Source organism: Lagopus muta, chromosome 1 (genome assembly GCF_023343835.1).
Source record: "Lagopus muta isolate bLagMut1 chromosome 1, bLagMut1 primary, whole genome shotgun sequence".
NCBI lineage: Eukaryota > Metazoa > Chordata > Aves > Galliformes > Phasianidae > Lagopus > Lagopus muta.
This window is the reverse complement of record NC_064433.1, coordinates 84,412,172-84,427,097: the sequence shown is the minus strand read 5'-3', so window position 1 is coordinate 84,427,097 and position 14,926 is coordinate 84,412,172. Positions and strand designations below refer to the sequence as shown.

The following is a 14,926-nucleotide window of genomic DNA, read 5'->3' as shown; positions in this document are numbered from 1 at the left end:
TAGCCAGTCTTCCTACCAGAAGCGCATCCGTGCTCAGCAACCTCGGCTGTAACTGCTTCTCAAGCTCACAGCCCAAGCCCCAGCAACCCGGCCTGCTGCTACCAGTCTGCTGCTACTGGAGAAATCAGTTTTCGGAAAAAGCACTTGAAAGGAAACTATTTACAAAAAGCACTTCCGTTGTGCTTGCTCTCCAAATGAACATTTTCTCATAAAGAGTGAAAAAAAGCCCTTCCAGAAGTGCGGATCGTGTAGTTCCCATAGCAACACATGCAGAGTGCTTCATTCCCACACACCAGACCAACATTCTACTCAAGTACTTTCATTAATCCATTCATTTACCGGTTTCTCCAATGCCACGCACAAACTAAGATAAGAATCAGAGTAGTGAAGACCATCACCAGCACTGGAACCAGAACTGCTGCCAACGCCACATCTGAAAGCCATTAAATTAAGTGGTGTCAGACAGAAGTGCTTCTCATAAATCAGTTCTTATTTTGAAAATTACTTGGGTAAAACATGTAGTTTTCAGGTACAGCATCTATCACACTGGGTCCCCCTGCTAAGCTACCCTGCTGGATGCTCACACAGTTTAAACAGCAATTATTGTCTTCTCTCTTTTACATGTACGCAACATTTCTGAAAGCTTTTCCAACAGAATAAATAGCTTTGTTTCACTACAAATACATGGTTCTCACAGGAAAATGGTATTTTATCATCAACATGGAATACCAAGAGCCCAGGGGTATGCAACCACTGAAGTCTGAACCTCTTACAAGAAGTAAATAGCACAAAATCCTAACAATCACTACTTGTCTATCTGGGTTTACGTGTGACATGAGAGCATGTTCTGTCCACTGCTTCCCAAAGGACACTTCACCAATGCCTACATTTGCCATGCTCTTGCTCTCTTTCTAACAACTTTAATAAACAACATGATGGCACCGGGTGTATTTCAGATTTCATGCCAATGGGACTGATTAACAGAAAACTATCTATATTTAAGTGTCTTGTCCTAAGCAATTATCAGATTAAAATGACAAAGTTACTTCTAACTCTGAAGGGAAGTCCAAGTTACAACTTCTCCTTTTGAGAAAAGCTCTTTAAGTAATTAAAAGTTAAACTCATTTTCAACATAATATTTACATCCCTTAGAATACTAGTTTTGTTTCCACATGCTGTATGCAACTGAGCATTTTTAGCATCTAATCTTTAATACATTGGCAAGTATTAAAAAGATTGATGTTTTATTACAGTATATAAAAACTGACAAGCAAAATTAAACTCAGAAAGCACATTTAATATATTGCAAAGTACTGTAAGCAGTTCCCAAATTTCTACTGCTCAAGCATGGATACCTTTGGTTACGCTTGGAGTCACTGTGGTGTTTTTTATTTCAGGCGTGAAAGTCGTTTTATCTGTCTGCAACGAAGTCTTCACCGAGTGGATGAAGTCCTCACTGATGTCATCAACCTTGTTGGTGCTGTCCTGAGGCGGTGGGGGAGGCAGCATGGAGATTTTGGGAGCACGGACTTGAAGAGAAAAGTATTTAGAAATGAGGTTGTTTTTTTTGTTTGTTTGTTTGTTGAAGTGCTAGCTTTACATGTTTCCCTGTCAAGAAAAGAGCTGGAACAGTTTGTTATAAAACTTCTGTTCATTTTGTATAATGAACAAAAAAAGCTATGAATCAGTAACATGAGAGCAAGCGACTAGTGTCTCTTGAAACACTTTTTCAATTGCTCTGTTTACACACAGAATGGGAAAGTTTTCAGTTGCCTTACCTATACTGAACTGACATCCTAGCAGTTCTACTTTCATTGCAATTTTCTGGTGCCATTTTAAGGGGTTAATCCTAACAAATCGTGCAATAATAGGTGGGATAAAATTATTGCGAACTTCCTGATACAATTCAGTGTTCCCTTGAAATACCTAGGAAAGAAAAAAGAAGAAGAAAAAAGACAAATACTATGTTACACAAATATAATACTAACTGAGTAATTAAAACCAATTTTGATATTTCACACAGCAAAAATAATCCGTAGGGAATGCTAACAGTATTTCATACCCAGAACAGTGCTGCTGCCTGACCATCCCCACTCACCCTGCCTCCTGCTGAAGAAATGAATGGTGTGTGTGCAGACCAATGGGAATACTGGCTTTGTTTCTGCATGCAGTGTGTGACTGATGCTTGGTACCCTCTGCCTTCCTCCAAACAGAGGAGGAAGGTAAACAGAGAAGAAACAGTGTACTGATGTGACCCAGGCAACCCCTGTTGCTACACAAATGCTGAGTTTGTATGGCAATAAAAATAATTTTAACTCAGTTCTTTCTTGGTGTTTTGCACTTGCTCTTCAAATACAGCAAGCAGTTGTGATAATGTGAAAGTAAGTATTATCAGAGTCTTCACACTGCATAATAGCTAAAGAATGGTCTGTCCTGTGAATGGATATAGCATCTATTAGGAAGAATTAAAGTCTAATGTAATCACACTGTCCTCTAGTGGTTGCTGTCTACAATGACTTGCAACAACAACAACAAAAAAAAGCAAAACACATTAACAACTCGAAATCTCTGGGTCAAAAACTCCTCAATAATAGAAGCGAGCAGAAATTGCCTAAAGAATGAGCTAAAGCTGATCCTTCACTGCTGGGTCTCACACACAAAGAGCTCATCAAATCTGCAACACATCACAAAAGAGGGGACTGTAACAGAGCAATGTCTATTTTCAAAGCATTGATACTGATGCTTCAGGATGTAATTCAGAAGTCAGTCATGGCACTTACTGGCACAAACCTGAAAAATAAACGCTATGGAGATGTAGGATTTTTCTGCTCACTCACACTACTAGGTAAAAACAATCCAAATTGTACAGAAGCAGGAAGGTGCTTTGGTGTTTTGTACACCATATACAAAAAGACAGTGCAGGAGACTGGCCTTTCAAAAGCCAAAACCAAGAAAATCTCGCAGCAGCCTTTAAGCAGCATCTTAGCTCCCTGACCTCCATAACATGCCTATCCCTGCTCTTAGGAGACACACAACCCCCATTAATATTGCTACTTAAAGTTCAGTTTTGGTTTGTCCTTACCTAGTCAGTGACTGTCTTCATGTTTGAAAGCACCAACTGATCAAACAAATACGTCAATTTAGTTAAGAACAGAAAAAGGTTTGCCTGGTGTTGTGCCAGTTCCTCCTGCTAAGGAAGGCCTGTGCTCAGTTTGGTACCCCAGCAACAAAGGCACAGGAGATGAGAGAAATCAACACCTCTGTGTCTATGATTCTCTCAACACTGACAGTTTTCAACTCTGGTTTCAGAGGTTGAGCATGTAAGAATGAAGGCAACAAGAATCCTTAGTGTCAGCTATAATCATAGAATGGATTGGAAGGGACCTTTAAGATCATGTAGTTCCAACTCCCTGCTATAGGCAGGGACACCTCCCTCTAGAGCAGGCTGCTCAGAGCCCCATCCAGCCTGACCTTGAATGCTTCCAAGGACTGGGACATTCACAGTCTCTCTGGGCAACTTGTTCCAATGTCTCACCACCCTCACAAGCATTTTTTTTAATATATTTTTTTAATATAACGATGCTAGAAGGACTTTTCTTGAGCACTAATGCACCTCTAAAAGCTCTTTTCATAGAGGATCGCAAGAAGACTTGGAGTCTTGGAAAACTTTCTGGTCTCCTGAACAGAATTTTCAGACATTGAAAAAAAAAATCAAAACAGGGAACTGCAACTCCTAAGCTAAGTAAAAATCAGAGGGAGAAAACTGCATGCACATACAACCAGAAGTAAAGCTGTATCAAATGAGATTATGCCAGACAAAGGGAAAACCTGTTATATTCTCAAGCCTCAATATCAGTCCCTTTTTTGTGCTAAGTATTTTCTTTCACAGCTGGCACTTTGAGTATGTTTGACCATTTGCACATTGTACCTAAAGATATAAAAAAGTGCAGAAAGGATCTGTTAACCTATAGCTTCAAGCTTCACATTTTGTTTGCTTCAAGAACTTGCAAGGAAAGGAAGCAGCTCAGTCAACAAGAGCCAAACATGTAGCCTCCATCTATGCAGCTAGCTGAGATTGTATTTTACAGCCAGAGAAGGGCACTCAAAATACAGCAAAAGATGCTGGATTTTTAAATTTTAGTTATTTATTGAGGCCTTCTTACTAGAAATTTGATAGTTGTGTAGGCTCAAGGAGGTGGACCAGTCTCTACAATAAAATCACATCAGTTCAAGAAAGTTTCCCACTATGATTGTGTTCAGTGTTTGGAAACCTCTTAATTTAACAAAAAAAGATACTTCCACCTTTCACTTCAGCATCAGGAGGACTGGAAATAAGACAGATAGAATCATTCAGTTTAGCACTTGAAATCCTTTCCAGTTCTCCAGATTCTGAAGCTCAGAGAAAGCAGCGATTTGGGAATCTCTTCAAAACAGCCCAGGTCACTGGGAGATGCTGCCATCTGCCGGAAGCGAGTGCTTATTGCTGGCAATAGAAGTTTCTTGTCCAGAATATTATCACTTCCAAATCATCATTAAAATCATCTCTGCGTTTCAGCCTTCTATCCTTTTCCGATTCCTTTCTGCAGAGACACTGTTTATGATTCAATATCACACCGAAAAGTTAAATGAAAAAAACAACCAAAACCAACTGGTCAAGCTGGTCATACTTATTACTTACAATTGCACAATCTCCACAGAGTATTCCCAGAAAGTATATGGTATTTTTACCTTATCTTTATCAATGCCAGGTTCTCTGTATACTGTCCACTTTTGTGCATCATCACTATATAAAATTCTGTAGGATGAGACATAATAGTAGTACTCTGCTAAGGTTGATCCAGTAGTTATAATACCTGTAAAAATGAAGGTGTCCAGTTATACAAAAAAACTGCTACCAATTTGTAACAAAATATATCAGCTTCTTAATCCAGAGTTTCATAATTAGAATTTCCACTGCTCCAGTTACACTTACAAAAAGTTTATTCAAGGTGTCAGGGTCTGAAACTCCTACAGTGACTTAAATCTCATTTTACTTACTTTTTTATGTCTTAATCTACATTTCTCCCTCATTTCTTGATAGAAATGGCCTATCCATGTGCACAGGTATCATTTTTCTTCCTTGCTTTTGTATTGCCAAGCTAAAAGCACCACTGAAAGAACTGCAGCTTCCTAAAGCAGTCACTGCAGTGCTGTGGGGAGACTCCCCAGAAAAGCTGTTTTGCAGAAGGTTATTAGCACAAGAATGGGAGGACCAATGTAAAATCCAAATAGTCTCCAGGGAGGTAGGACCCAGGTAAATCTGAGATGTTTAATGACAGGAAACCCAGGTGCTGATACATAGCAGGGCATGCAGCTGCATTCACAGAGCCCAGCTCAGGCACTTGAGAGCAAGACAAACCCAAACTGATCAAAGGGGATATCTGGGGAAAATCTTAAAGCCCAGGATTCTAAAAGGCACTTTATTTTTACTATTAGGCACTTTATTTGACTTAAGTCAAACTGCAAACACGCTCTCCAACAAGGATTACCTCTGAACATGCAACCCTGAATTGCAGTTCAAGCACCACTGCATGCAGGGGAGGCTGCCAGCTGCTTACTGCAGAGCATGGCAATTACTCCCACCTCTGCTGCTGGATTTGCTATGGCTGTAGAGGGCAGCAGGGGAAACCTGGAAACCTAATACACCCATATCGGAGGTACCAGAGGACTGAGCTGCCTGGATATGGACTTGGACCCTCAATAAAACAGCAGGAACAGGCAAGTATCAAGGATCCGATATAAACACAGGAAACACTTGAACAAATTCCGATCAAGGAGGTTTTTTCTACCATGAAACTCCACCTGTTCATCTTTAGGCTCTTTGGTGCATTTGCTAGAACACAGAAACAAACTTGTTGTAATGGTAATTCAATAACATCCAGATTTTACCTGAGACTAAACACTGGAAGAAAAACTTTAGTGACCAAACTTTCTGAAGGCTGCTTAAAAGCCAAATCCATGTAACTTACCTGTAATTCTCTTTTCTTTATTCAAGTCTATCTGCAGCCACTGACGTTCATCACTGTCCAAAGCAGCCCAAGGAGGCCCATGCCTTTTCAGTCTGGCATTTTCAGGTTTCCAAGTGTTCACTCGTCCTGTTTGGTCAGGCCACTCAAGAATAGATGAAGCCGTAATCTGGGAATCAGAGATTACCCCAGATTCCATTCCCAGCGTCCCATAGCAACCTGAGCAAAGGAAAAGGTGAGGACTTAGAATTCCAAGCCACACAGTGATCTTACTTGCCATGCAAATATTACACTGCCATCTAAATTTATTCCGTAACAATGCTACTAAAAAAAAACCCACAATGTTTTCTGCATGCTTCCAGTCACACTGGAACCAAACTTCTCATCTTCAGTATTGAAAGATTTGCACTTGTGCAAGAATAATGTGGATATTCTCTCAATCACCTTCCACACAGAGCACTAGAGAAGCTCTGGGGGAACTGTCGTGGTTTAAGAGTTTATCTTGTGGTTGGTGCAGTAATGGGAAAGAGATTACTTGGCCACTCACTCCTTTTGGAGCCTATTTAACTTTTGGTTTTCAAACCTACCTCAGTATCATAACGTTAATTCAAATAAAACTCCAAAGAATGTAGGAAGCAACGCGACAATCCTGCCCCTCAGTTCAAACACATCCTTGAAGTTAACAGTATGTTTTGTTACCACTCCTACTAGAAGTTCCTTCCTACATCCTACATTCTTATGGCTTAAAAAAATAATATTAAAAAAAAAAAATCTTTGTGGCTGATAGCCATTGGCTCATTTGTTGCCTCTGCTGGATGTACATCACCTGCTGCAGCACAAGATCACTTGAGCACTTAAACTCGAATTTTTTCCTCCATCTGTCACTGCAACCTAAGAAGCTGTCAATGTGAAGCAGAAATACAGCGGAGTCTGTGTACTGACACTGTATGTGCTCTGTGGTTCTTCACTTAGCTTCTGTTACTCGAATCACCAAGGCAGCCAGGTCTTCATGTACAATGGTTCCATTTTCCTCTGCACTGACCACATCTCTAGTATTAACACACACCACAATTTTGTACCAAGTCATGACATCAACTACTGTGACAAAACCACACTGGTAATACTACCATAATCAGATAACTGTCCTTACAGCACGCTACAAAACCCTCTTTTTTCCTTCAGCCAATTCCAAGCCCATTCAGACACATATATTTTAATCTACATCTCTTGCTTGTTCAATAAGTTGTTAAATGCTTCTCCAAAATTCCACATTTTTGTCCAGATCAGCACTTCTCATGCTGAAAAATTAGTAATCAAAAAAGGATCTTAACCTGCACAACCTGCTGTGTGGTAAAGCCAGGTGGCATTTTGTCCCAAAAAAAAACCAAGAAATGCTCCCCTGATCACTATGTTTCATATCCTCCAACCATAAGGTCAGTAGACAGGCGTTCCTTCTCCTAGCTTTTCTAAAGGTCTAAGAGAGAGATCATTGGATTGTGAATTACATTTTCCAATCTTTGCTTCATTATATAAGTTTCCACCTTCAAACACTTGTGCCCATCAGATTCCTGCATTTATCTCCCCATTTGGATCACTTTTATTAATATATTAGGAAAAGCATTTGTTTACTTCTGGGAACGTATGCACGACTCCCCTTCTTTTTTCTTGATTAAACAAGGTCCCAGTGCTTTTGTTGCACTCTTTGTATTGTTACTAAAACAGCTAAGAGACTAAGACAAGCCCACTGTCTTCATGGTATTTCCACCACTCATTCAAAGATGGCACATTAAGTGACTTCCATTTAGAAAACTGCAGCTATTCTGTTTGAAAAGGAGGCAATTGGCAGAAAGTAAAAACATACGAAGCAATAAGCTTTAAAATGGGGCAACATCTGTTATACCAATCATCAACACGGAACATGTTTACAGGAACAAATGAATGGCAGCCAAGGTGGAACACAGCACACACACAGAGCAAAGCACAAGAAATGCCTTTCTAGAGCTCAGGAGAAAAGTAATTTATCACACAGCATTCAGTTGCAAGAAATCAGGGGAAAGAAAAAAAAATTAAAAAGTGAGGGAGAAAACTCAGTCATCATTTTGAAATTTATGCTAAGTTTCTCAGGAGGCAACAAGAAAGCTGTAAGGACTAAATATGGAACAAAGCTCTGTAGTGCACAGTTGTTATAAATAAAGAGTAACTCACAAGTGCCAAACTCTGCTTTAAGCAGTGCATTTAAGGTGGGGGAGTCAAGTCACTTTAAAGCAGATTAGACCAGAGAAAAAAAAATAATAATAATCTCTTCTTGCAGATGAGCAGAGCTTACTAAGGAAAGGTTTTGAATAGGAGAAAATATTAAAAGATAGATAAGTATAGACTGTCAGGACAATCATCCTGTGGGACTGAGAAAGCAGGTTTTAGAAAGTCTGCACTACTGAGGAAGCCAGTCAAAATATTACACTAACCAGAACAAAAACTAAGAAATACATTGGAAAGAATTGATATGAAAGGAGCAATTTATATGAAAGGATTATGTAATAAAATTGACAGTGCTTACCACTAGTCTTAAAGGTGAAGAGACTTGTAGATAACGGTCCCCTGCAGAGAACAAAAAGATGGGGTTTGTGCTACTGAGGAAAACTGACACAAACTGCCTTCCATTTATTTTTCTCATCTGACTGCTTGCCTCTAAAATCTATGTACATGTTCCTGAATACAGAAAATTCATGATGAAGTTGTAGCATAAACTTCTTTTCACCTGAAAGCTTGCCCAAGGATTCTACTGGTGTAACAGGCTTTCAAAGAGCCATCTACGCAGCAAGATGCAGGAGCTTCATTAAAATACTTCCCTTTTGAATGAACTTTATCATAGTAACAAGAACCAGCCTCCTCTGATCACTTAATTCTTGGGATTTCTGAGATAAAATGACAAGTTACAGCATAATATATTTCCATATGCAGCTTCAATGGAAATGCCAATCATTAAGTGGAATTCATTTTGGAATTTCCAAAAACACTGCATACAAACTCTCAAAAATCTCCATCTTCAACACACTGATATTTCCAGAACAACCAAGACTGCAAAGATTGTGTTCTTTACTATTCAAGTTTCATCTCACCATTTCCCAGAGTGAGTCTGCCCACACACACCAGGGGGCCATTCCTCACACTGACTGAGCTCCCTGACCCAACCTCTGGCCTCTCAGGACAACAGTAGTTGCCCTCACTTCACAAAGACAACCAAGGGAAGTGACCTTTGTCTATAGGTTTCAAACATTGACAGCATTACCAAAACAAAGCAGTTATTATTTACTGGATATTTCTTTTTTTCCCTAAAGTTTTGTAAAAAAAAAAAAAAAAGAGACAGGTTTACTCTGCTAAACACATTATTCCTCAAGTTCAGGCTGGATTAAAATGACAGCTCTGGAGAGGGGAAAAAAAATAATCAAATGTTTCCCTGTCTTTCAATTCCCCACCCCCCAGATAAATACTCTCCCACACTGTTCATACACAGAGCCAAAAATAAAAACAGAACACTGTACACTAGCTTGTGAAATTTTAAGTTTTATGTGAAAAATATTGCTTGCCTCAGATACCAATTTTCCCCTCTTTTACCTGAAAGAAAATGACAGGACTTAAATTGGTGATTAGAAAAAATAAACTACACAAATTATTGTTTTTGCACAGATCACTGGGAATTTATGGTCAGGATGTGTATTTTGGAAGACAAAAGTTCCTTTTAGAGTTGGTAAAATTAATCTTTATGGTTTAGAGGTTAAAAAATAATCTGGTAAAACAATCACACCACAGAACTGTGAGAACTTCACAGACAGCTCCACTTGCTGAATTTACTCCTGGGAAGAGGCACTACCAAAACTTAAGGTGCTAAACATAAGGAGGATGTAAAAGGTACACTTACATTTTTGAGGTGACATTGTTAGCCAGGGAGCCCTCATAGTATGGAATGCCTTTGCTGATTACAACGTTAATTTGGCCACCCAGAGTATTTGATACGACGCCTGCATGAACACCAGCCATGCAAAGTGATGACGACTTATGGGGAAGAAAAAAACAACATTACTGCCACACTGTAAATAAATTAAATATTACACTACTTACTGTAAATGCTGCATTGCCAAGTCATGTTCTTTGTTGCTATCATTACATTAAGAAACTTCTTACTTAGCTTTATCTCTGTTTTTTAGAAATCCTTAATCTCTGTTTTGAGAGGTTTATACAGAGCTATTCACAGGCATCTGCCTCCTGAAACATTTTAGCTTTCGGAGACACACATCACTCTGCAGCCCCTTGCTTTCATTCAGGGATGGATGTGGGACCAACCTGAATTTTAGAATATCAAGGGGAACCAAGCTATCTTTGAAGGTTCACCCAGATACATCTCCATATACATTCCAGAAACCACATTCAGCATTTTATTATCAGTGTGGTATTGCAGCACAGCTTTGTCTAAGCCAATAAACAACAGACAACAACTGTGGATTTTTATTTAATAGCTGCTCTCCAAATCAATGCTGCTGGTTGTTGGATTTTCCTGCCAATCATTCCTCTGGGTGCTAGTAAGCCTCACAACAATTATCCTAAAACAAATCAGCAGATCTTGTCTAGAAAAAGGGAAACTTCACAGAACCACAGTATATTCTGAGTTGGAAGGAACCACAAGGATCAGCAAGTCCAACTGCTGGCTACGCACAGCACCATCCAAAATCCAAACCCTATGTCTGAAAGCGGTGTCCAAATGTCCCTTGAACTCTGACAGCCAGGGGCAGTGCCCACCGCCCCGGGGCAGCCTGTTCCAGGGTCCCACTGCCCTCTGGTGAAGAACCTTTCCCCAACCCCCACCTTGACCCTCACCAGAGAGCGGAGCTCAGAGCTGCCCCTCCTCTCCCTGTGAGGAGCTGCAGCTGCCATGAGGCCTCCCCTCAGCTCCTCTGCTGAGGCTGAACGCACCACAGGACCTCAGTCCAGCCCTTCACACACCTTGCCCTCCTAACCACCCTTCCTTGTCTTTGCAGCACACCTTTGGACACGCTCTAATATCTTTACATCCTTCCCATTCTGTGGCAGCCACAGCTGCACCCAGTGCAGGAGCTGAGGCTGCACAGCACAGAGCGGAGCAGGACAAGCCCTCCTCACGCTGCTGGTGGCAGCGCTGGGCCTGGTGCACCCCAGGATACAGTTGGCCCTTTGGGCTGCCAGGGCACACTGCTGGACCACATGCTGTCAGCCAGAACCCCCAAGATCCCCATCATCAGGGTTGCTCTCCAGCCTCTCTGTCCCAAACTTCATGGATAATTTTTCTTCTTATTTTAAAAACAGAACAACATTCTCCACTATGGCCACTAGAGAAATAACTGCATTATGCTACAGGTCAAAAAGCCCTTATATCTCAAGCTCACTGGCACAAAACCTTCCTGCAAAGATTCTGATTCCTTACCCCACAAATACCCTCAAAAGCTTCTAGATAAATGTAAACATGACTGGCTTAAACACCCAGTTTCCCACTCCCTCTTATCTTCTCTTGCAAGTAGAAGTATGGGGATTCTGTAAACTAAACTGTCTCCTCCCCACTCACCAGAAGATGTCAGCAATGAGTCCTCCAAGGGATTACACAAAAGAACCAAGATTTAGGGTACTCTTTAAAGCAGTACACAGCTAAGATCTTTAGGAAGGGATGCAAGCAAAATGTCTACCTGCAACTTTGTCTTACGTGTTTTACAATCTGATTGCTTTCCATCCAATTTGACTTCTGGGAAACTCTCTGCCCTTTATACAGGCCATTAAGTCATACAAAAAGAGAGTCACAGGGGATTTATTTGCTGAAGTTTTCTTTTTCCTCCATAGAAAATTTTTTCCTGATTTTGGCCAAAAGAAACAACTCCAACAAGCAAGGCTCCTACAGATGCTGCAAATATGAGATACAGAGAATAAACTCCTTCTTATAAATAGGCATAAAAATTATCCTGCAGCTATTTAGCAAGGACTCACTGCAGAACATAACACTTAACAGCTACACTGTGGTGACTTTGTTTTTTAAACATATGAATAGTTATTTAAGCAGGTAGCCTAGGATTTACAGGTATTTGAAAAAAGTAAATGACAGAGCGGCACATTTTAGGTTTATATTAAATATTAAAGACCAGTGTACATTCTTTTGTAACATTCCAAGTAAACTACATTATTACATTTCAATTTCCAGTTAATAGAACTATTAACGCTACAGTATAAACTGTTTTGTAACTGTTTTCATAGCTGTCCAGTGTAAACAGTGTAAATCATTGAAAGTCTGTTTAAAATATCATAGTACCAAAAGCAAGATGACTTCATAAAAAAAAAAAACCAACAAAAAAAAACTTTGGTTCTCTCTACAAAGCTGAAATTCACAACTTGAAAAAGCCAACAGAAACAAAGCAGGAAGTATCAGAGTATTTTGGTTGATACATTTTTTTCTCAGAAGGCCTTGCAAGTCTCTGGTACACTGCATCACATCTTGGAGATGGCAACATGGATTCATTGAATGGTGTGGGTTGGAAGGACCACCTAGTCCAACTCTGCTGTCAGCAGAGGAGACATCTTATAAAGTTGCCCAAATGCCCGTCTAGCCTCGCTTTGAACACTTCTAATGATGGGGCATCCTCAGCTTCTTTGGGTGACCTGTTCTAATGCTTAATCCCCCTGGTGGCAGAAAAATTCTTTCTAAAATTAGACTAAATCCAGTCTCTTTCAATTTGAAGCCATTACTCCTTGTCTATCACTACAAGCCTGCACTAAAAGCCTTGTCACTATAAGCCCTTCAAGTATTATCAAAAGGCCTCAAGAAGGTTTCCCTGCAGCTGCCTCCTTTCCAGGCTGAACAAGCCCAGCTTCCTCAGCCTCTCTTCATAAGAGAGATGTTCCAGCCCTCTGATTTTCATGGGCCCTCTTGGACTCACTGAAACACCAGTCGCTGAGCAGCTGTGCAAAAAAACACGAGTAGCATGCCATTTAATTTAGGAGGTGCAACTTCCAGAGTCCAGACAGCAGAGCTAATACAAATAACTATAAATGAGTTTTAATCAAACTTGAAGTATTTTACCACAATTAATGTGTGCCTACAGTAGTAAGCTTACTTACATCTCTGTATCCATGGGGAATAGTGCCTGAAATATCAGCAAAAGGAATCACACATCCAGCTGGGCAATACTTACTGAAAGAAAAAATAATAATAAAAATTCAAGTCAAGGCATGCATGCAGCTACAACTCTTTCAAAACATTATAATATAGACACTGTATTTATAATATTTGTAATACACTGTTATCACTTCTACCACTACGGAAGGATATATCCTAATCAAAGACATAAGAAACCAGACAAAAACATAAAACTGTCTCGGCTGTAACTCAGTTCTAGTCTGAATATAATAAAGTTGATATAAATACTTCATGGTTTCCATAAATTGAAAGCCTCGTAGGTAGCAGTATTTATACATTATATTTTATAAACTAGAGACCTGCATATCTATTTGTTTTGCATGTTTAAATTTATACCTGAAAAATAATGGTACTTAGCAATAGCTCCTGGCAATGCTTTGACCATTCAAAAAGAAAGAACAGGTCAAATATTCAGCTTGCATCACTAGCTCCTGGAAAGAAGGGAAAGACATCTGCACATCTGATGCAAGCCTATGTTTTAGCCAAGATTTAACAACCAACTTGGGTAAAATATCAACTCAACAAAAGTTGAAGCAATTTTGCAGGTGCCATGAAAACAATGGGATTTGGAGACCTAAGCACATATTGAATAAAACTACAGCCTATAATTTTGGAACTTGGGAAAATGAATGAGGAATGCAGCTTTCACAACTTCAGTGCTTAAGATCTCCAAAAGGAAAGCTTACATACCTCATGATAATCTACAGCTTTTAACACTGATGTTGCTTTAGACAGAAATGGGGGACAAAACAGAGAAATTATGCATTTCCTCCATCAGAAAGAAAAGCATTTTATATCTCTATAGAACCTCGTTAACTCACACCAGGCTGTGAAATGGGTTTGTAATTGTTCACCTATTCCAGAGTTTAGTGCTCCTTTGATAACTTCAATGGGAATTTCAGTATTTAAAACGTATATGTGCTGTAATGTATATTTATAAAGGTGGTATTTTTTTTTTCTATGGGAATGTAATATTGGCTTATGTGCGTTAGCACAAATTAATGAGGTTCTTCCTGTGTATGGTATGTAAGATTAAAAAAAAACAGGAAAGAGGGGATCAAGAACAAATGCAAATGTGAACATTATTCAGCTCTCTCCCCAGTCTTTTCATTGCTCAAGTCCTCAAACCCCAGTTTTCAAGCTGTATCAGGTGTAAGTTATAGAGTGAAACAGAAACACCAAAATGACCAAAATGAGGGAAAGGGAGCGGGAGAAGAAGAGGTGAAAGCAATCTTACTTGAATTCTGGTTCAGAAAAATGACTTGCATTGTCCAAACAGGTAATTAGGTCTGGAAAGAAAAAATGTTGGGTCAAGAGGGTGATAAAGACATCTGGTTTGAGCATGCTTTTTAAAGTGTACATAATTTTCTTCCAGTCAGTCTTATGCAGGACCTTGTAATTTGTCTCGAGTAACTGGAAAATACATTGAGACTTACAGAGACATGAAGAGAAGCACTACAAACATATGGCTTTTTTTGTTTTTTGTGGTTGTTTTTTCTGCATCTTAATTTGTAGCTATGCTTCAGAGAATCTACATAGAAGACATAAACATGCACTCTTTTCACAAAAGCAAATTGAAACAGAGAAAATTACATTAGTAAGCCAGATAACCAGGTCTGTGTTTTCAGCATGTAACAGTCCAACAATACTGAAAGCAGGCAGCACAGGAAATCTTACAGTGACACATTACTGGGATCCACGACTTCTTTCA

At 39.6% G+C, this 14,926-nt stretch overlaps 1 protein-coding gene across 1 annotated transcript in view; it reads right to left on the bottom strand.

Annotated features, from left to right (window-relative positions):
- The window catches only part of DCBLD2 (discoidin, CUB and LCCL domain containing 2), a 42,577-nt gene that overhangs the window by 6,170 nt on the left and 21,481 nt on the right, over positions 1–14,926 (bottom strand). Inside the window, exons 4-12 of the mRNA XM_048944494.1 lie at positions 14,453–14,504; positions 13,137–13,209; positions 9,925–10,058; positions 8,563–8,603; positions 6,009–6,224; positions 4,729–4,853; positions 1,779–1,926; positions 1,356–1,529; positions 340–433 (exon numbers count right to left, since the gene is read on the bottom strand). Coding sequence (XP_048800451.1) covers positions 340–433; positions 1,356–1,529; positions 1,779–1,926; positions 4,729–4,853; positions 6,009–6,224; positions 8,563–8,603; positions 9,925–10,058; positions 13,137–13,209; positions 14,453–14,504 — 1,057 coding nt within the window. The remainder of the gene's footprint in view (positions 1–339; positions 434–1,355; positions 1,530–1,778; positions 1,927–4,728; positions 4,854–6,008; positions 6,225–8,562; positions 8,604–9,924; positions 10,059–13,136; positions 13,210–14,452; positions 14,505–14,926) is intronic.